Source organism: Chelonia mydas, chromosome 13 (genome assembly GCF_015237465.2).
Source record: "Chelonia mydas isolate rCheMyd1 chromosome 13, rCheMyd1.pri.v2, whole genome shotgun sequence".
Classification (NCBI taxonomy): Eukaryota; Metazoa; Chordata; order Testudines; family Cheloniidae; genus Chelonia; species Chelonia mydas.
This window is the reverse complement of record NC_051253.2, coordinates 4,154,177-4,174,275: the sequence shown is the minus strand read 5'-3', so window position 1 is coordinate 4,174,275 and position 20,099 is coordinate 4,154,177. Positions and strand designations below refer to the sequence as shown.

General features: G+C 47.9%; 1 protein-coding gene across 1 annotated transcript in view; it reads right to left on the bottom strand.

Annotated features, from left to right (window-relative positions):
- Positions 1–8,832, bottom strand: part of SLC2A4RG (SLC2A4 regulator) — a 53,138-nt gene extending 44,306 nt beyond the window's left edge. Inside the window, exons 1-2 of the mRNA XM_043527403.1 lie at positions 8,694–8,832; positions 6,803–6,914 (exon numbers count right to left, since the gene is read on the bottom strand). Coding sequence (XP_043383338.1) covers positions 6,803–6,805 — 3 coding nt within the window. The 5' untranslated portion in view covers positions 6,806–6,914; positions 8,694–8,832. The remainder of the gene's footprint in view (positions 1–6,802; positions 6,915–8,693) is intronic.
- Positions 8,833–20,099: the final 11,267 nt, after the last annotated feature.

Sequence of the window (20,099 nt, the reverse complement as noted above, 5' to 3'; positions counted from 1 at the left end):
GGTGCAGGAATCCACTCTAGAAGATCTGATTGCTGGATCAGAGCCTGGGGCTTGGTCTACACTACCAACTTATGTTAGTATAGGGTCCATCTAGCCCAGTATCCTGTCTTCTGACAGTGGCCAATGCCAGGTGCCCCAGAGGGAATGAACAGAACCGGTAATCAGCAAATTGGGGGGAGGGATAGCTCAGTGGTTTGAGCATTGGCCTGCTAAACCCAGGGTTGTGAGCTCAATCCTGGAGGGGGCCATTTAGGGATCTGGGGAAAAAATTGGGGATTGGTCCTGCTTTGAGCAGGGGGTTGGACTAGATGATCTCTTGAGGTCCCTTCCAACTCTGATATTCTATGATTCTAAATGATCCTGGCAGACAGAGGCTAGGGACACCATCCCTGCCCAGCCTGGCTAATAGCCATTGATGGACCTATCCTCCACAAACTTATCTAATACTTTTTTGAATCTTGTTATAGTCTTGGCCTTCACAACATCCTCTGGCAAAGAGTTCCACAGACTGATGATGCGTTGTGTGAAAAAATATTTCCTTTTGCTTGTTTTAAACGTGCTGTCTATTAATTTCATTTGGTGACTCCTAGTTCTTGTGTTATGAGAAGGAGTAAATAACACTTCCTTATTTACTTTCTCCACACCAGGCATGATTTTATAGACTTCAATCATATCCCCCCTTAGTTGTCTCTTTTCCAAGCTGAAAAGTCCAAGTCTTATTAATCTCTCCTCATACGGAAGCCATTCCATACCTCTAATCATTTTTGTTGCCCTTTTCTGAACCTTTTCCAATTCAAATATGTTTTTTGAGATAGGGCAACCACCTGTGCACGCAGTACTCAAGATGTGGGCGTACCATGGATTTATATAGAGGCAATATATTTTCTGTCTTATTATCTATCCCTTTCTTAATGATTCCCAACATTCTGTTCCCTTTTTTGACTGCCACTGCACATTGAGTGGATGTTATCAGAGAACTATCCACAATGACTCCAAGATCTCTTTCTTGAGGGGTAACAGCTAATTTAGACCCCATCATTTTATATGTATAGTTGGGTTTATGTTTTCCAATGTGCATTATATTGCATTTATCAACATTGAATTTCATCTGCCATTTTGTTGCCCAGTCTCCCAGTTTTGAGGGATCCTTTGTAGCTCTTCGCAGTCTGCCTGGGACTTAACTTAATCTTGAGTAGTTTTGTATCATCTGCAAATTCTGCCACCTCACTGTTTGCCCCTTTTTCCAGATCATTTATGAATATGTTGAATAGGACTGGTCCCATTACAGACCCCTGGGAAACACCACTATTTACCTCCTTCCATTCTGAAAACTGACTATTTATTCCTACCCTTTGTTTCCTATCTTTTAACCAGTTACCAGTCCATAAGAGGACCTTCCCTCTTATCCCATGACTGCTTACTTTGCTTAAGAGCCTTTGGTGAGGGACCTTATTAAAGGCTTTCTGAAAATCTAAGTATACTATATCTACTGGATCCCCATTGTCCACATGCTTATTGCCCCCCTCAAAGAATTCTAGTAGATTGGTGAGGTATGATTTCCCTTTTCAAAAACCGTATTGACTCTTCCCCAGCAAATAACGTTCATCTATATGTCTGACAAATTTGTTCTTTACTATAGTTTCAACCAGTTTGCCTGGTACTGAAGTCAGGCTTACCGGCCTGAAATTGCCGGGATCACCTCTGGAGCCCTTTTTAAAAATTGGCATCACATTAGCTATCCTCCAGTCATTTGGTACAGAAGCTGATTACAGTTAGTAGTTCTACAATTTCACATTTGAGTTCCTTCAGAACTTTTGGGTGGATAACATCTGGTCCTGGTGACTTATTACTGTTTAGTTTATCAGTTTGTTCCAAAACCTCCTCTAATGACACCTCCATCTGGGACAGTTCCTCAGATTTGTCACCTAAAGGAATGGCTCAGGTTTGGGACTCTCTCTCACATCCTCAGCCATGAAGGCTGATGCAAAGAATTAATTTAGTTTCTCTGCAATGGCTTTATTGTCCTTGAGTGCTCCTTTAGCATCTCGATTGTCCAATGGTCCCACTGTTTGTTTAGCAGGCTTCCTGCTTCTGATGTACTTAAAAGTTTTTTTGCTATTACTTTTTGAGTCTTTGGCTAGCTGTTCTTCAAATCCTTTTTTGGCCTTCCTCATTATATTTTTACACTTCATACCAACCTAGCCCCCAGTGTACACAGCGTTGTGTAGACAAGAGGGCTTCTCGGGGAGTTGGAGTATCTACGCCAATGGGCGAAGCTCTCTCATTGGCGTAGGTAGCATCTTCACTAAGGGCAAGTCTACACTAAATTGACCTACATTATTTCGACATACAGCCACCACGGTAGTTGAATCGCTTTTGCATGTCCACACTACGTTCCTTGTGTTGGCGGTGCGTGCCCTCAGCAGGAGCACTTGCACCTATTTAACTGTCAGTGTGGGACAGCCAGTGCTTAATTTGTGCCAGGGCTTGCCACATCAATTATGAAAGTAAAACAATTGGTTAAGCCCCGGCATCTCTTTCATTACAAATTTAACACTGGGGCCAACTTCTGAAAGGCAGCAACAGTCAGTGTAAGCAACGCAGTGTCTACACAGACACCGCATCAACCTAACTACACTGAGCTCAGCACTATGCCTCTCATGAGGGTGGAGTTATTGAGTGGATGTAGTGAGCAAGTTACATTAGTGGGATCTATATTTTAGTGTCGACGCTTACAAGTTAGGTTGACATAAGCTGCCTTACATCAACTTAACTCTGTAGTGTAGACCAGGCCTTACAGTAGACAAGCCTGAACTCTCATAGCATCCTTGTGAGATAAATATTACTCCTTTTATAGATGGGTAAAATGAGATAAAGCAGGTTTAACTGGCGTATTGTTGGAGCCTCCCGTTGTAGTACACATATGAGAGTCAGTTTGTTTCAGTGCGTCTTTTTGTGCGAATGTAAACCAACGAGGGATCTGCAGATGCGTCCGCACGTCAGGCAGACGTGGCCATGTTTTTACCACTGGTTTCTTCACTCACACGTCTCTTTGGCTTTTTCTGTTCTGTTGTTCTTGATGGCTTTAACCGCAGACCAGCAGGTCTGCTGCCGTCCTGATCTATCGGCAGCAGCAGCAGCTTCCCATGTGTTCGGGTCAAGTTGGCCAGCTTTTAGGGGAGCTTTGAGAGTGTCCTTATTTTCATTTTCATTGGCCTCTCCATTTTCAACTGTTGATAAAATATGGCTTTGAGGAGGCTTGCATCATCCATACGTACAAGATAATCAGTCTAGCGATGTTGCACCTGTATGGTTAGGAATTCAATGCTGGTCATGCAGCACTGGTCCAGGACTTTGATGTTAGGTATCCTGTCCGACCACTTGATGTTACAGATGAAACACAGACAGCGCACGTGAAAGTGCTGTCGTTGCTTTAGAGCGTCTGTGTTTCACAGCCATATAGAAGAGTGCTCAACACGACTGCACGATAAACACTGTTCTTGGTGTGAAATCGAATGCCACTTGCATTCCACAGGCAGTGACAAAGTCAGCCATAGGCAGAACTGGCTTTAGAAATGCTCTGCATTGATTTCATCATCGACCATGGAATTATTAGACAAAATGGCTTACTAAGACCACAGTGGTCAGTAGTACACCTGGAATAGGATCCAAATCCCCTGACTACCAATCTAGTTCTTTCTTAGTATTTGAATGGAAGTAGCCCCAACCACAACCAGGGGCCTGTTGTGCTAGGCACTGTACATACACATAGTAAAAGACAGTCCCTGCCCCAAAGAGTTTACAGTCTAAATAGACAAGACAGACAAAGGAAGTTGTATTATCCCCTTTTTACAGGTGGGGAGCTGTGACACAGAGAAATTAGGTGACTTGCCCAAGGCCACATCGGGAATTGTGATTGAACTCAGTTCTCTTAAATCCTAGTCCAGTATCTGAACTGCACCATCATCCTTCCTCTCAAGCCAAAACTACATCTTACTCCTAAATAATAACTAATTCATTTTATTGCAAGTATTAAAAATAATATTTACCTATCTAACAAGGGTATTGTGAGGATTCACGTGTATGCACAGCACCTTGAAAATGCAAAGCACTATTATACAATTATAATATACTATTATACAATTATACAATGTTTTGCACTTCTACAGTGCCACATTTTAACCAAGGTTCTCAAATATATCCATAAGCACTATCTGTTTCTACTGAATGCAGCCAAAGGCATCCCAAAGCATTTTATAGAGCTAAATGATAGTTAAAGAGGGAGAGAGAAATAAGGAGACATCAGCAAGGGAGAAAATGGAATTTCTCATCTGAGATTTGAAATGAATTAGAGTCAACAAAGTAGAGGGTCTTCCCAGAAAGAACTGCAGAAAAGGCTCTCACACTAACAGTGGCAAAATTATGTGAAGGCATAGAAACGAGGCTGGTGCTAAATTAGCAGAAGGAATAGGAAGGGAAAGAAAGGGAGACAAGATCCATTAATTAATGAAGTCCCAAGATAATATACATTCTAACGTACAGGGGCCTGTGTCCAAAAGGTACTGGCCATCTTAACAGGAAACCAAATGACATAGAGAATCCAATATGATCAAAACATCTAAGATCTTTGTGAGCACTCAGACGTCTGCCCAATACACAGTTACAGGTCACATATACACAAGCAGTTACAGTAACTAGTCATCCTTGGAACCTCTAAATATTATAGATGACAATTTCCTAACTCAAAAAGTGTTGCATCCAGCAAGGGGAGAATTCTATATTAGATCTCGTCTTGACAGATAAAGAGTAACTGATCACAGAGCTAAAAATTAGTAACTTAAGTACAAGTTATCACAACTTGATAACATTTATAATGTGCAAACAGAATAAAGTCCAGACCAGTGATATATATATCTATAGGTTTCAGAGTAACAGCCGTGTTAGTCTGTATTCGCAAAAAGAAAAGGAGTACTTGTGGCACCTTAGAGACTAACCAATTTATTTGAGCATAAGCTTTCGTGAGCTACAGCTCACTTCATCAGATGCATACTGTGGAAAGTGTAGAAGATCTTTTTATATACACACAAAGCATGAAAAAATACCTCCTCCCACCCCACTCTCCTGCTGGTAATAGCTTATCTAAAGTGATCACTCTCCTTACAATGTGTATGATAATCAAGTTGGGCCATTGTAAGGAGAGTGATCACTTTAGTTAAGCTTCAGAGTAACAGCCGTGTTAGTCTGTATTCGTAAAAAGAAAAGGAGTACTTGTGGCACCTTAGAGACTAACCAGTTTATTTGAGCATGAGCTTTCGTGAGCTACAGCTCACTTCAGCTATGCATCCGATGAAGTGAGCTGTAGCTCACGAAAGCTCATGCTCAAATAAACTGGTTAGTCTCTAAGGTGCCACAAGTACTCCTTTTCTTTTTAGTTAAGCTATTACCAGCAGGAGAGTGGGGTGGGAGGAGGTATTTTTTCATGCTTTGTGTGTATATAAAAAGATCTTCTGTATTTTCCACAGTATGCATCCGATGAAGTGAGCTGTAGCTCACGAAAGCTTATGCTCAAATAAATTGGTTAGTCTCTAAGGTGCCACAAGTACTCCATATATATCTATATATCACTCACACACACACATGGTGCTTTTAAAGGGCCAATTTAACAAAAATGAAAACAATTATAAGCCACATCAGCTGGCAGGAAGAATTTAATCAGAAAAATGTGACTGATACCTGGGAATTATTTAAGAACACTTTGCGAGCCCAAAAAACCACAACTGAGACAGAAAACCATATCGATTAAAAAAGCCAGCCTGGTTTAGAGGGAAAGTGAAGGCTGCTATAAAAATAATATATAATAAACGGAAGAAAGGGTAAGTTGATAGCAATGAATATAAATAAGAAGCTAGGAATTGTAGAAAATTGATAAGGAAAGCAAAGGGACACAAGGCAAAATCTATGGCCGGCAGAGTTAAGGACAATAAGAAGGAATTTTTAAAGTATATTAGGAATAAAAAGAATCCTAAAAATTGTATTTATCTATTACTAGATGAAAATGGTAGAATTATCAATCATAATGCAGAAAAGGCAGAAGTATTAAATAAATATTTCTGTTCTGTAGCTGAAGAAACAGATGATGTAGTCATATGCTATGATAACACTCTTTCCATTCCACTAGTATCTCAGAAGGATGTTAAACAACAGCTACTAAAGTCAGACATTTTAAATCATCATACCTGGATAACTTGCATCCAAGAGCTTTAAAAGAGCTGGCTGAGGAGCTCACTGGACCATTGATGCTGCTTTTCAATAAGTCTTGGAACACTTCAGAAGTTCCAGAAGAGTGGAAGAAAGCTAATGTTGTGCCAATATTTAAAAGGGGTAAACAAGATGACCCAGGTAATTATAGGCCTGTCAGTCTGCCATCAACCCTAGCAAGATAATGGGGCAGCTGATACAGGACTCAATTAATAAAGAATTAAAGGAGAGGAATATAATTAATGCCAGTCAACACTGGTTGATGGAAAATAGATCCTTTCAAACTAACTTGAATTTTTTTTTATGACAGATCACTGTTTTAGAGATTTTCTCTTTTAATTTCACTGGTATCTTCCTGTCATAAAGTACTCCACTTCTTTCTCTCTATTTGAGCCAGCCATTTATGATCCTAGCTCTAATTTCATCCTCCATTTCCCTGTTTTCTCAGATTCTGGTATCCAGATACCTGAAACTGCATTTTTGCTATGTTTGCCCATCTAGTTTGAAAGAATTCTTCATTGTTCACACTCTTGAAATTACATACCATGTACTGTTTTTTCCCTCTGCTTATTTTGAGTCCACGTCTCTCCAACACGTCTCTCCACTTATCAAGATCCTCTTCTAGATGTTCTCCTCACTGCACAGAATGCTATAATCTGCAAACAACACGCACCAAAGGGCCTTTTTCTGTATGTTCCTTGTGAGAGTATCCAGGATGAGGCTATACAAGAAAGGGCTCAGTGCTGATCGTTTATGCATTCCCACTTTTACTGATAGGTCATCTGTTTCAACCACTAAAAGTTCTGACCACCAACTTGCACCTACATACCTGAACAAGCCATATCTAGGAATGCATGGCCGTCCCTCCCCGTCAGTCTTGGAGGTAGGCCACGCCCTCTCGCTCTCCCATCCCTATCAAGGCAAGGGTTATTGGGGCAATTAGCAGTCTTTAAAGCCCTGCCTCTCTAGGCAGGGTCAGGCGACAAGTAGTCCAGGCCCTGGCCTCAGGTAGGGCAAGGCAGACAGTCTAGTAAACTCAGACCCTCAGGCAGGGCAGAGCACTAAACAATCTAGGGTCTCAGGCCCTCAGGCAGGGTGGAGCGTCAAACAGACGGTCTGATGTCCTGGCTCTGGTGGATGTAGGGTTGCCAGGTGTCCAGTTTTCGACCAGAATGCCCGGTTGAAAAGGGACCCTGGCAGCTCCGATCAGCACTGCTGACCGGGCCATTAAAAGTCCGGTCAGTGGCGCAGTGGGGCTAAGGCAGGCTCCCTGCCTGTCGTGGCTTCATGCAGCTCCTGGAAGTAGCAGCACGTCCCCACTCTGGCTCCTATATGTACGGGTAATCGGGGGCTCCGCACACTATCCCCACCCCAAGCGCCGGTTCTGCAGCTCCCATTGGCCAGGAACTGTGGCCAATGGGAGCTGCAGGGGTGGTGCCCGCAGACCGGGTAGTGCGCAGAGCCACCTGGCCGTACCTCCATGTAGAAGCTGGAGGGGTGGGGGGACATGCTGCTGCTTCCAGGAACTGCTTGAGGTAAGCACCGCCTGGAGCCTGCACCCCTGACTCCCTCCCGTGCCTCAACCACCTGCCCCAGCCCTGATTCCCGTCCCGCCCTCCGAACCCCTCAGTCCTAGTCTGGAGCACCTTCCTGCACCCCAAACCCCTCATCCTCATCCCCACCCCAAAGCCTGCCTCCCCAGCTGAAGCCCTCACCCCCCACACACCCCAACTACCTGCCCCAGTACTGATCCCCCTCCTGCACTCTGAACCTCTTGGTCCCAGGCTGGAGCACCCTCCTGCACCCCAAATCCCTCAGCCCTGGCCTCACACCAGAGCCCATACCCCCAGCCGCAGTCTGCACCCCAACCCCCTGCCCCAGCCCGGAGCCCCCTCCCATACTCCGAACCCCTCAGTCCCAGCCCAGAGCCCTCTTCTGCACCCCAAATCCCTCAGCCCCAACCCCACACCAGAGCCCGCATTCCCCAGCCGGAGCCCTCACCAACTCCCACACCCCAACCCCCTGAGCCATCCCGGTAAAAATGAGCAAGTGAGGGAGGGTGGGGAGAGTGAGCAACAGAGGCATGGGGGATGGAGTGAGCAGGGATGGGGCCTCAGAAGGGGCAGGATATGGGCAGGGCCTCAGAGGAGGGGCAGGGCAAAGGTGTTTGGTTTTGTGCAAGTAGAAAGTTGGCAACCCTAGGTGGATGGCAGACAAACACAGGCCTCTGGGCCTAGGCAGCAGGGGAAGTAGGGAGACTCAGGCCCACCCTACTCCACCAGGTCCCAGCCCAGGGCCCTAACAGCGATGGAGTGTTCCATCACTGGGTCAGCGGGGATCCAGCCGAAACCCACTGACCTGGATTCAGGCAACAACACAACCAGACGATAGTCTAGTGTCCCTGGGCTACTTCCTGCATTCCCCCTAAGGTGTACCTGTGACTCAGAGTCGTCCTCCATCTCCCCGGGGTATGCCGCTAATGGAAGTCCCACCAGTGCCTCGGCATCTCTGGCTGCAGGCAGCTCTGACGGCTCCTCCAGGTCCTTGGTGCTGTAGCGGTCTCTGACCAGCTCGAGCCCTAGAAGCAGGCGAGAGGTGTCCATCTCCTCCAGTGGCTCCAGCCCAACGGGACTGCAGGGCCCCCCTTTTATACTTTCTGTCCCGCCCCCCTGCTTTGGGTGGGCACAGATGTCCTGGCTCTGCCCACCAGGGGTGGGCGGGGGTTCCTCCCCATCAGGCTTGGAGGGGGGTCATACCCCTTCACTACACCACACATTATGTTTTGGCACCATTTTCAAGCCTTACCTATATTACTAATAACACTTTCGATTATAAAAACTGAAAGACCTGCAAAAATAAAATGTACTGTTTGTTTATTTTCTCAGTTTGGATGATGAAAATGGACTAGTCGGTTTCACTTTTGTTTGTAGTCAGCTTCACTTTCTGAGTCCCAATTACTATCTTAATACTACAGTGCATGGGTTGCAAACAGTGCAAGCATATGATTAAATTCCTACAAAAATGTTTCATTGAGGATGTTTTATTCAATTTATTTATTGAATAGAAACATTTCTTTTAAATTTTGTCGCATAGCCTCCTTGTACAGCCAGCTAGACTCCCTTAGGATTGCGCACTCTACCTTTGTACGTAGTAATCTGAGCTACCATCACTTGGACATCTAAGCACCAGAACACCACCTAAGAAGGTGCAAGTTCCCACCATACTTTAATGTACTCTCACGTCTTCCTCTGGCTCCTAGGCAGCTAAGTGAGACCCTCCTAGCCTCCCCTACGCATGGACCACGTGGGTGTAGGTCAAAGGGAGTCCAAGCTACTGTAAAGTTTTATATCACCTATGGCATCACCTCTGAATTTGGCCAATTGACTTCAATGGGGCAGTCACAGCAGTAAGAAAAATGGTTGATAGTGAGTGCGTGGAGGATCTCTCCTTAGATGAATTTGCTGAACCCCACAGTACTTCTCTGGTACATTTACGCTGGGAGCAGGGAGCATTTAACAGCCTCTTGGCCTCTCCTCTCTTCCTTCAATCTCTGCCTGTTCGGTGTCAATTTTAAGCCCACAAGTTGCCTCAGCTGGGTATTAGAGGCTGTGGTATCATAGCTCCTTCAGGACTTGTGAGTTAATAATTAAGAATTTACCTAAGCATTAGAGACCAACTTCCTAGCTAGATCTGGCTAAGACACAGCTAACAACTAATTTTGTTCAGGCAAACCATTTTGTAACTACAGTAACCATAAGCAGGTAAATCCTACCTATGGGTCTGTGTTTTTGTGTTCCCAGCTGCCTACTAAGAGGTGCCCAGGAGGTTCTGAATAGCATCTTGCCAGGAGCCCTAAGGTGGCACCAAAACTGTATAAAGTGGCCTAGATTGCAGTGTTCCTCATCTTTCATATGATGGTGTGGCCCATGGAGACTACAGGGCCCAGCCTTCAATGCTCCATCTAGGACACACGGCTAAAGGTGTAGAGCTTAGCGTTGCTGGGACACGAGGTATGCAAATGTGGCACATGCATAATGCATCAGGGCTTTTGGTAGTGAACCCAGCCATCATGAGGAAAGAACGCTTGGGTCAGATCGTACCTGAATGGGAGACCAGAGACTCCAGCGTACACCTGTCATAAGTTTTCCAGGGACCTGTGCTGGTGATACAATAGGTAATCCCCTTCCTTCTGAGCCACTACTGAACCAAAGGCCCAGGAGGATTCACATCTAGAGAAAATGCTCCTAGCTGCCTGTGGCCATTAAAGAACACAAGTCACTTTCTATATGTGTCGGAGCGTGAACCCAGGTGTTGTGGCCAAATTCCACACGAAACTATATCCCACCTACCTACATTCCCCCGGGATGCAGGATTTTGCTTCACATCCTTTCATAAGCTGTTGTGCGGTGCTGTGTCATGGCTGCATTTCAGTGGCCAGCAAACTGATCCCCACCAAAGCAGTGTGGTTAATTCGTTCACATCCAGAACGCTCTTTGAGATCCCTGGATGAAGAGTGCTGAGGACGAGCAGAGAATTACTCTGTCCCAGAACATTGTGGGGTCATTTTTTCTTTTTACTCTGCAGTCTGTGGTGCAAGCTGGTGGGCTTGTCTTCTGGAGGGCACATTCTGCGGTGCATGGAGTCTGCCTGCTGCTAACCTAGGAATCTGGGCTCTTTAGTTCTCTTTGGCTGTGTAGCTCCTCATGCTTCTGTGAGCGTATTTAAGTGTGCGCAGAGAGTTTGCTCCATTTATCTTACACTTGCCTATCATCTTGTGACCATTGTGTTACTGATTCATTTCCTGTCATCTGACGCCTTGACCTGCCAAAAGATAGATTCCATGACTACTGACCTTCCCTGCTAAACCAGGATAAGCCACAAAGTTTGAAGGTGGAGCCAAGCCAAAAGGTCTGGCTTGGGGGAGCCGGGTCACTGGAGCTGAACTCTGAGCATGGAAAAGGAAGTTCAGAAACTGATCTGTGTGGTCAGTGTGATCATTGGGAAGTGATGCCAAATAAATCTCTGGCAGCTTAGGTCCTCCTCTGGCTCGGACACATAGCTGGTTACTCTGCTCATGCTTAGCCTGAACGTTCGTTGCCTCGCCCATCTCTTAGTTCCACAGTTCTTGTACACGAGGAAAACCCTAGCAAGATCACGCGTGTGTGGACAGAAGTGGGGTGGGGGGGGGGGAGCTGAGAGAGGAAAGCATTAGGAGGAAGAACATGGACATGACAGGCCAGTTAGCATTTCTCTGAGCACCGTCTTCTCCCCCCAGCATACTTTCAGTGTTGGCAGCCAGCACAGTGGGTAGAAGCTTTCCAGACGCTCTTACTGTCTGCTTTACAAACCGGAGGCTGAAAAGCCAGGACAGAGTCAATATGGATCCCTCGCCTTTTGCTGCCCATGAAACGTGAACTTAGGTGCATCCGTCCATTCCGTTTCCTTGCAGCATGACGTATCTCGCTTGGCTGGCGCCTGGGGCCCTTTAGCTACAAGAATATTGAGGTTCAAAAACCTCTCGCCTGCTCAACCTCCTCCTGCTCTCATCAGGACAGTGAAATTAAAATTATGTTACTAGAAACCAGATTGTTCTCCAGAAACTACCCCCACCATGCCCCATGCACTGGGATGATGTTTTCTCCTCATGCACACAGATAACTTCTTTGGCGTTATTTTTATATTTAGTTCCTCCCACACGGTTTCCCTCTTTTCGCCAGGGAACAGCAATTCCTTTTAACCCTTCAGGAACCAAAACAGTAACTGAATAAATCCCCAAAGCCCCGATCGCCATACACAGCAGTGGATAACAGTCAAAAGATGGGTACAATTTGAGGTCCTGAGGAAGCACCTCACCAGCTCTGTCCCACCAAGTAACCAACCCAGAATGCTGGAACCTGATAAAGGAGCAGTTTTGGGGGCTGAAGTCAGACCAGACTCACCCCTCTAGAGTTCACCCCTGTGCACTGCAAGGCCTACATACCACTGAAGCCCTTGAAAACCTGGCATCTGGTTCAAACTGAAGTGGGTGGGACCATCTCTGTATTTGCATCTAATCCTGGGCTGGATGCCTGTTAGACTCTAAGCTGCCCAGGGCAAGGATTCTCCCTTCATCTGTGTGTGTCCAGTGCCTAGCACCATGCAGAGCCAATCCCGACTGGGGCCATGGGCACCACCGTCATGTAAATGATCAGTAATATTATACCCCTCTCTCCCCTCCACTCCCTTAGTGGAGAGCACCCAGGTCTTTCCCTTTGAGATACTACAGGAAGACTGCCCAGCCGGAGGCAGCCTATTGCAGGAGACTGTCCATCACGGAACAGTTACCAACAGGGTCTGTTTATTAGAGATTGCCTTAATCCTAGTGGGGCAGGAGGGTTCAGAGCTACCACACAGGAGGATCCCGGATTCCCATGTCCAGGGCTAATTCAGTAACCATAGCCCATAACTGCATTCACGTGATTTGCAAAGAACATACGGGTTAAGATTTTAGGCTTCCCTCCCGCCCGCTCTGCAGTCCAAGGCAATACCTACAAGAAGCCTGTGTGGAACAATCTCCCCAGAGAAGTCCTCGTACGTGCCATTCCAAACCAGATGGGACAAGGCCTCAGAGTCCACTCCGCAGGAGAAGGTCCTGCACAGGTGGAAGGAGCATGGCGGATGGACTTGCCGGTCTCTTCCAGCTCTAGTTTCCGTGACTACCTTGCCACAAACAGCAGCTCGGCTTGGTTTTGCAGTGTTTAAGCGGGCGAAGCACCCACTGACTTTGAATGGAGTTTGATGCAAGGATGGCAGGGCCCAGGGCGGCCAGCAACTGAGGGCACTGCTCGCTTTTCCCGTGACGGAGACTCCGTCAGCTTTCGCTTTAAACAAACCCAGTTGCTGGAATTAGTGGAGTTAGGCTAATGCTCCATACTACAGTCAAGTGCCAAAAGGATCCCTTGAGGGCTGCAGCCTGGAGTCAGCAATGAACATGAGCTCCGACTTCTCCAACTATCTAGATACTTATCTGGCCCTCCCAGTCATGAATGGATTTTTTCCTCACAGCACCCCAGTGTGGTAGGAAAGGGTTACCCCCATTTTACAGATGGGAAACCAAGGCACAGGTCAGATGAAGTGACTTGCCCAAGAACACACAGGAAATCCGTGGCTGTGTGGGCAATTGAAGCCATGTCTCCCAGTCTACTGCCCTAGCCACGGGACCAGCAGTCAAGCAGTGCAGGACAAAATGCTTCTTGGCCACATGGCTGACCTTCCTTTTCTGACCCTGCTCTGCAATCCTGGGGTTGCGTAGGTCACCGTGCCGCTAGGAGTGGTAACAGTTTGGGATTCACTTGCAGTCCAGGTCTCTGATTCAGCACACTCCCTTTTGCCCAGGCAACTCGCCACACCCGCAAACCTGGACAGGAACGGGCATCATGTGGGCAATTTTCTGTACATGTGCAAATGGGACAGCTGGGTTTGGGGTGCACAAAGCATATGCAATTGGTGCATTCAGCTGCCGGGATCAGAATCGGCTGTGCATATTCCAGGGGAGGCTGAAAATGGACCCCTTAATGAGCCCCAAGTGCAGCCCACCTGCCTTCACTGGACTGCTCCTTGGTAACCTTTACTGGCTAAAATGATGAGATTACTCCTGGTCATTCAAACCTGAGCTCTCAGACCCTGCCCACCTATGCCCTGGAATTGCTGCAATTAGTGCTGTGCTTACAGCTGTCCCTGCTCGTATACAATTCCACGGTCGTTACAGTATATGGACCAGTGCAGCAGCTGGGGGGGCGGAGAAGAGGGCTTGGTTAAACCCGCCTGCGTTTGTTGAGCTCGGAAAGAGTTAACAGCAGAACAACCTGCCATTGGCTGGAAAGGCAACGCCCCTTTTTTCTCTTTTCTCAAATTATTATCGAAATAACAAGTCTGGGCTGTTATCACGCTGGGACCCGGGTGTCAGCTTGCAGGCTGCCTTTTTTCCAATCTTGTTTAATCTTTAACATAAAAATGCTGAGCTGGCTTCTTTAGTCAATTTAAATATTATGCAACCACAGCTAATGTAGTTTGCAGCTGTTTCACAAGAGCTCCCCTGCATCGGGAGCCCACGGCACAGACACCCACTCTGCCTTTACCCTCTGGGGCCGAGGGGTCTCTGTCCTGGCTACCTTGCTCCTCCAAGGGGTCTCCAGGATGTTACTCTGCTTCCCCAGTAGATTGCCTTGTTGGTATCTTGTTTGGGGCAGACCAGATTCTCGCTGGAAAGGAGAAGATGCCAGATGGACAGTCCTGGGGCCTGACCTCCTCTGACTGTCCACAGAACTCGTACGGGAAAGGCAGCCGTGGCACAAGCCTCCCCCCTTGCGACCCCATCAACAGGCCTCACCCCTAATTTGGAGTCACCACCTAGATAGGGAAGAGGGACGCTGTAACCTTTTGTCCCCTCTTCCGCCAGCTCAGCAGGGCTTTGCCCTTCTCACTGCCTGCAGCCGGCTCAGCCTGCTAACACCTGTGGAGAAGGGGCATCTTTCACCCCGCACCTTGGATTGGCACATTTTCCTACCCAAAGGACAGAAGTCTGTTTTCCTCAGCTTGGAGATGAGCCGCAGGGATCCCCCGAGAAGAGCCTAAGTTGGACAGTGCCCAGTATAAACCAAAGGCACTTAGAAAATCAAAGCAAATGGCATTGCTCTACATGCTCCAGGAGGGCCAGCTCCACTCCTCAGCTCCCTAGACCTTGGCCGTTACATCCACCCTGGCTAGTCTACGCTTCTGGCTCCCCCTCAACTCCCTGGCTGCAAGCTGGAGGCAGCTCTGGCTCATCAGCCCCCTGCTGACCAGCTCCAGGAACATGCACCGTGCTCCGTTTAACTCCCCCTTGTGGGGAAAGCTGGAAGGTTGCAGCTGGGCAGGTCAGAGACCCAGAACACCGGGCTCCCAGCTGCAGCAAGGCAAACCCTGCCGCGAGAAAGCTGAATTCTGTGGTATCTTGGGGACATGCCCAGTTCTGCAGCATGGCGGTGTCTACAAAGCCCTGATCATACCGGGGCAAGTCCCACGAGGCGCGCGGCGGAGAGGAGCAGCTCTCCACAAGGGTTTAGGAAGAGATGGGTTTGTGCTGCATGGCTGGACCCCAAACACGGCAGGCACAGTTTCCATTCAAACTCAGCATCACCAACCCCAGATGAGTCAGGCCCCCCAAAATCATGAGATTGAAAAGAAAATCTCCTGATTTTTAAGTCAAATCATAAACTTGGGGTTCTTTTCACTTGGTTTCTGATTTTTGAGCCATTAGGCTGCACTCGGGTCATATTTTGATGCTTTTCTACACCTTCACAAGGATCAGAAATATGCTCTTTTTTTTTCATTGAAAGCTGAGATTTTCCCTTAATCCCTGGACTCCAGGAGCTGGGGCTTGACAGCAAACTCCAAATACCATGAGGCCGGTGACAAAATCATGAGTACTGGCAACACGGCAAACTGCACCTTTTTCTCCAAATGCTGCTCACACAATGCTACTCAGAGCGGGTTTGGGAGACCCCTGGTAGTCACACCATTTAATGTGAGCAATAGGCCCATCGCTGGCCTTGGCATAAGTGGGTGCAATTCCCATTGAACTCATCCGGCCACTTCCCAGAGCTGTGTGGGAGCCGGGCCACTGGCCCGACTCCAGCATTTTAGCCTGGGAGCGTTGTTGGGTCTTCCAGCCACCGGACCAGTGAAGTGCAGGTGTGTTGTGGAGAAGAATCCAGACCAAGCTCTTTTCTTTATTCCAAAGACACGTGCAGCCTGTGGGGGGCAGGGAAAGACCTCTGTCTTTCTGACCCTGTAGACTGGGCTAGCTAATGCTTTTAACCCAGGACACCCGCAGGTGAAACCTAGACTAGATTCTTGTGCCCATGTGGAATGGATTCTGGTTATGAGACCAGGTAGGAAGAGACTATCAGGAGCCTATCAGGAAATATGGGTGAAGATGCTGGTTAGGAGGGCAGGGTATATCAGAAGGGCACTGTTCTTGGTACCAGATGCCAATGTGAATGCAGATTGATGCCTCTCCACAATACACTTAGGCCTATTCTGACGAAGAGGCCTGGTCCGAAGGCACACGCACCATGGCCCCACAGAGAGACCTTTGCTGCACAGGAATAGGCTGGAACATGCACATCAGAAAAAGTCACAAGGCAAATGTTGATTAAAATGGTCCAGCTTTTCCCCCAGCCCACACAGATGCAGCTATTGTTCAGGACATGAAGCCAGCAATTCCCCTTCCACACATCTGTGCACAAAGCCATACGACAGAGATGGGACTATTCTCTTCTCCCTGATTTCTTCCACATCAGAAGAAGAGAATGGGTTCCCTTGTGGTGAGAGAAAGCCCCAGTTCTTGCAGCATTCCAAGCTCCAAACTGGGTTTGCAGACATGACGTTCATTTCCTTCAGCGCTCTCCAACCTTCGTTCTGGTAACTAGCTCGGGACACCATTTCCCAGCAGAAAAACTTGTCTGTAGCAAGGTCAAAGGGGTAATCCTTGGACGAGCTGAATAATGAAACCATCCCACTAGCATTAGCAGAGCCATGAATTTAAGGGGCTTTGCAGAAGTGGATGGGGCCAATAGTCATATCAGCCCCTTTGCAGGGCACACGATGGCCTGTCTCCCTAAAGTCAGAGCCCCAATGGGGGCAGTTATGTGACATGCATAAACATACTTGACTCCTTTAGGGCCAGATCCTGCAGCCTCGGGAAGTCCTTGGAGCCAGGGCAGTTCTGACGCAGTGAGAAGAACCCAGCCACAGGGTAGTTACGCAACCGGCTTCTGTGCACCCGAGCACTCGTCCACGGTGACTCTCCCTGCATTGCCCGGCAAGGGACTTTGCGGCCGAGCCAGGGTTGTGGCAAGAGGTTCCAGGACTCCGGTGAATCCTGCAGCAACAGGGGGAGTGCAGGAACCACAGATGTGAATGCAGCCCTGAGGGTGTGAAGCTTCACTCCTGCAGTGAACCCTGGATGCTGCCTGTTTATACAGGATTCAGACATGGCTCAGGACTGGCCCCCACATCCTCAGCTGTATGTCCGATGGCTCAGCAGGTTCCTCCCTTGCTGGGAAGCTAGCTGAGGAAAAAAGGGTGCCCTGCCAATTCGCATTTTAATCTCTCCCCAGCTTCCGAGCCCACAGGGAGGGAAGCTGTTCTCACCCAGGTGCTTCATGCCCCTGGGACAGTTCACATTTCAGGGCATGTTGCCTTTGCTGGCAGTTAGCCAAATCTAGTGTCTTTCCAAGAGTTTCTGAGCCCACCTAGGTCCTACCATAGCCCATAGGCTCTGGACGTTCCCACCGCGGGTAAACCCAGCCAGCCTGTGACAAGTAACGCAGGTTTCAGAGCTAGCTGGCCAGAGACCTGGGTCCTGCTGTAGCCTGTTTCATTGCCATCCAGGAAAAAACGGAGCTGTGAACTGAGCACTTCTGAAGATCTGCTACCCCCTGCCCCCCACCAGCACTCTAAGGATTAAAAAGCATGTGGCCATTCAGACCTTGCTGAATGCTTTGGCCAGCCCAGGCGTGGCAAACCGCTGCTAACGAGGGCAAAAACCACTTCAGCTCACCGATTGAGATCAGCTAGGCATGAAAGTCAAGCCATTCCCAATGGGAGTTTCCACTGCCCTCGGAAGACTTCATTGTCTTTGACAGCGTATGCTGCTGTCATTGCAGTCAGCGAGGAGGGGAAGCAGATAGCTCCTGAGGACCGGGCATCCTAATCCTCCACATCACTATCTCAGCACTGTAACTAACAAACTAGTTGAATGCCCAGGGCCAGAGGCTCAGCTGGTACCAACTGACGTCCCTTCACTGAAGTCGCTGAATGACGATTTCAATAGCCGAAACCCTGGCCCACGAGCGCTAATGTCACGGCACTTGGTTTGGTTCCATCAGCATCATTATTACTCAGGTGTGTTACAGGAGCAGCTGGAGGCTGTACCCAAGAACAGGGCCCCGTTGTGCTAGGCCCTGTACGCTCCGCTAGTGAGAGAGAATCTTTGCCCTGCAGAGTTTACAATGTACAGAGATAAGAGAGACCAAGCGTGGGAGAAAAGGAAGATTAGTAGCCCTGTCTTTACAGAGGGTGCCCAGGGTTGCTCAGGAAAGCTCTGGCAGAGCCAGGAATTTATCCCCTCTCTCCTGAGTCCCAATCTAGCACCTTAGCCACATACTTTTAAATTCAAAGCAGTCACATACAGCGTGCTAATGTTATAACAGGCTCATGATCTGATATGTCCCCTATCAGGGAACTGTGTCTGGCAGAGAGATGGGACCAGATTTCTAGCAGGGCTTTTCTATCGCTAAAGGCTGTGGTTCACCAGTAAGCATCAGTCTGACAAAAATGCGCGTGAAGAATGGCCCATTAACTCCCTGCTGCCTGGAAGGCTTTTAGGCTTAACGTACTTTGTGCATAGCGTTTTTAAAAGAAATTCAATAGAGGGTCAAAGCCACTCGGAGATGCTATGCGATTTCGATCCTGTGAAACGGAATGCCGGCTCTGTCTCTGCACTGGGACAAGTATCATTGCTGGGGCTTGGGATTTGGAAGACTATTCAGCCTAATTTCTGCATCATTTAAAAGTCGAGGTGTTACTACAGTGGTGAAAGGTCACCAATTGCTTGGTGCCTTGTGCTCAATGTCTATCTTGGCAGGATACTGCTTTGCCAGTTACAATCAAGGGTGCCAGGAGAGCTGTTAAAGGTCACCACTGTTTCAGTGCTTGCAAAGAGGTGCCACTGCAGGGCTATGTACCCTTTAGCTAAACTGAATGTAAACAGGATGGGAACTTCAATCAGAACCAACTGGAATTAAGCTGATTCCACCAAAGTAACACTATGCCACAGAGATGCACTAAACCACATTCAAATATGACCATATTTGCCTGTTCCCCATAATGCACGAGGGGGAAATATTTGATACACTATGTTAATGACACACGTTTGTTGACCCCTGTAGATTGCCTGCTCTGATCACCAGGGGAAATGAGAGTAGTAAATATACCTTAGGACCTGGTGTGCATATTTGTGCATCCCGATTCCAGGGCACAATGGCTGCAATTGCAGTAACACACAGCAAATGCACACTTTGGCACCTGAGAACGAGGTGCGCAGGTCTGAACATCTGGGCCACGGCACCTTGATAACTCATGGGCAGCTGAAAGGCAGGTAAGTGTTTCCTTAGCTTAGTATAGGACAAAGCGTATAGCCTAATCTATTTAATGGCCTTTGAAGTTTCCACCACCCGTGAAACATTTCCCTCCAGCAGGGATCCAGAAACTAGCCTACTCATTTGATGCTGGAGAGAGACAATGAAGTGCAAACCAAGTTGTCTCAGCTGAGGAATGCAGAGTTTTACCTGTATCAACATCAAACCTTCCCAGGGCAAATCCTGACTCCGCCCAGACGGGCCCACAATGCTCCAGGGGTTGGGAATAAGTAGGATTTACAAAACTTGGCAGAGGGGTTGCACCTCCAGCAGCCCACAATGCACCTCAGGGCTTTTCAAACGGTCACGCATGTGCGTGCGCAGGGCGAGGAGGGAGGTGTGCAGGCCTGAGGCTCTCGGAGTGGCCTGGAGTCCAGAGCTCCCCACTCCCTGCACGGCCTGGTCCCTCCAGCTGTGTTCTGGGTTCAGGTTTGTCACGAAGGGAACCATTGCATGGGGCAAATCTACACCATTTTTAGGCTCTGCAGAGCCACTTGTCGTTACCTTTGCATCCGAGCACTTTGGTAATGCAAACATGCTGGCACACTTGAAATGCCACCACTGTGTTTATTTGAACCCTGAAGCTGTCCTAGTGGACAGGACAATAAAGTCTGGGTT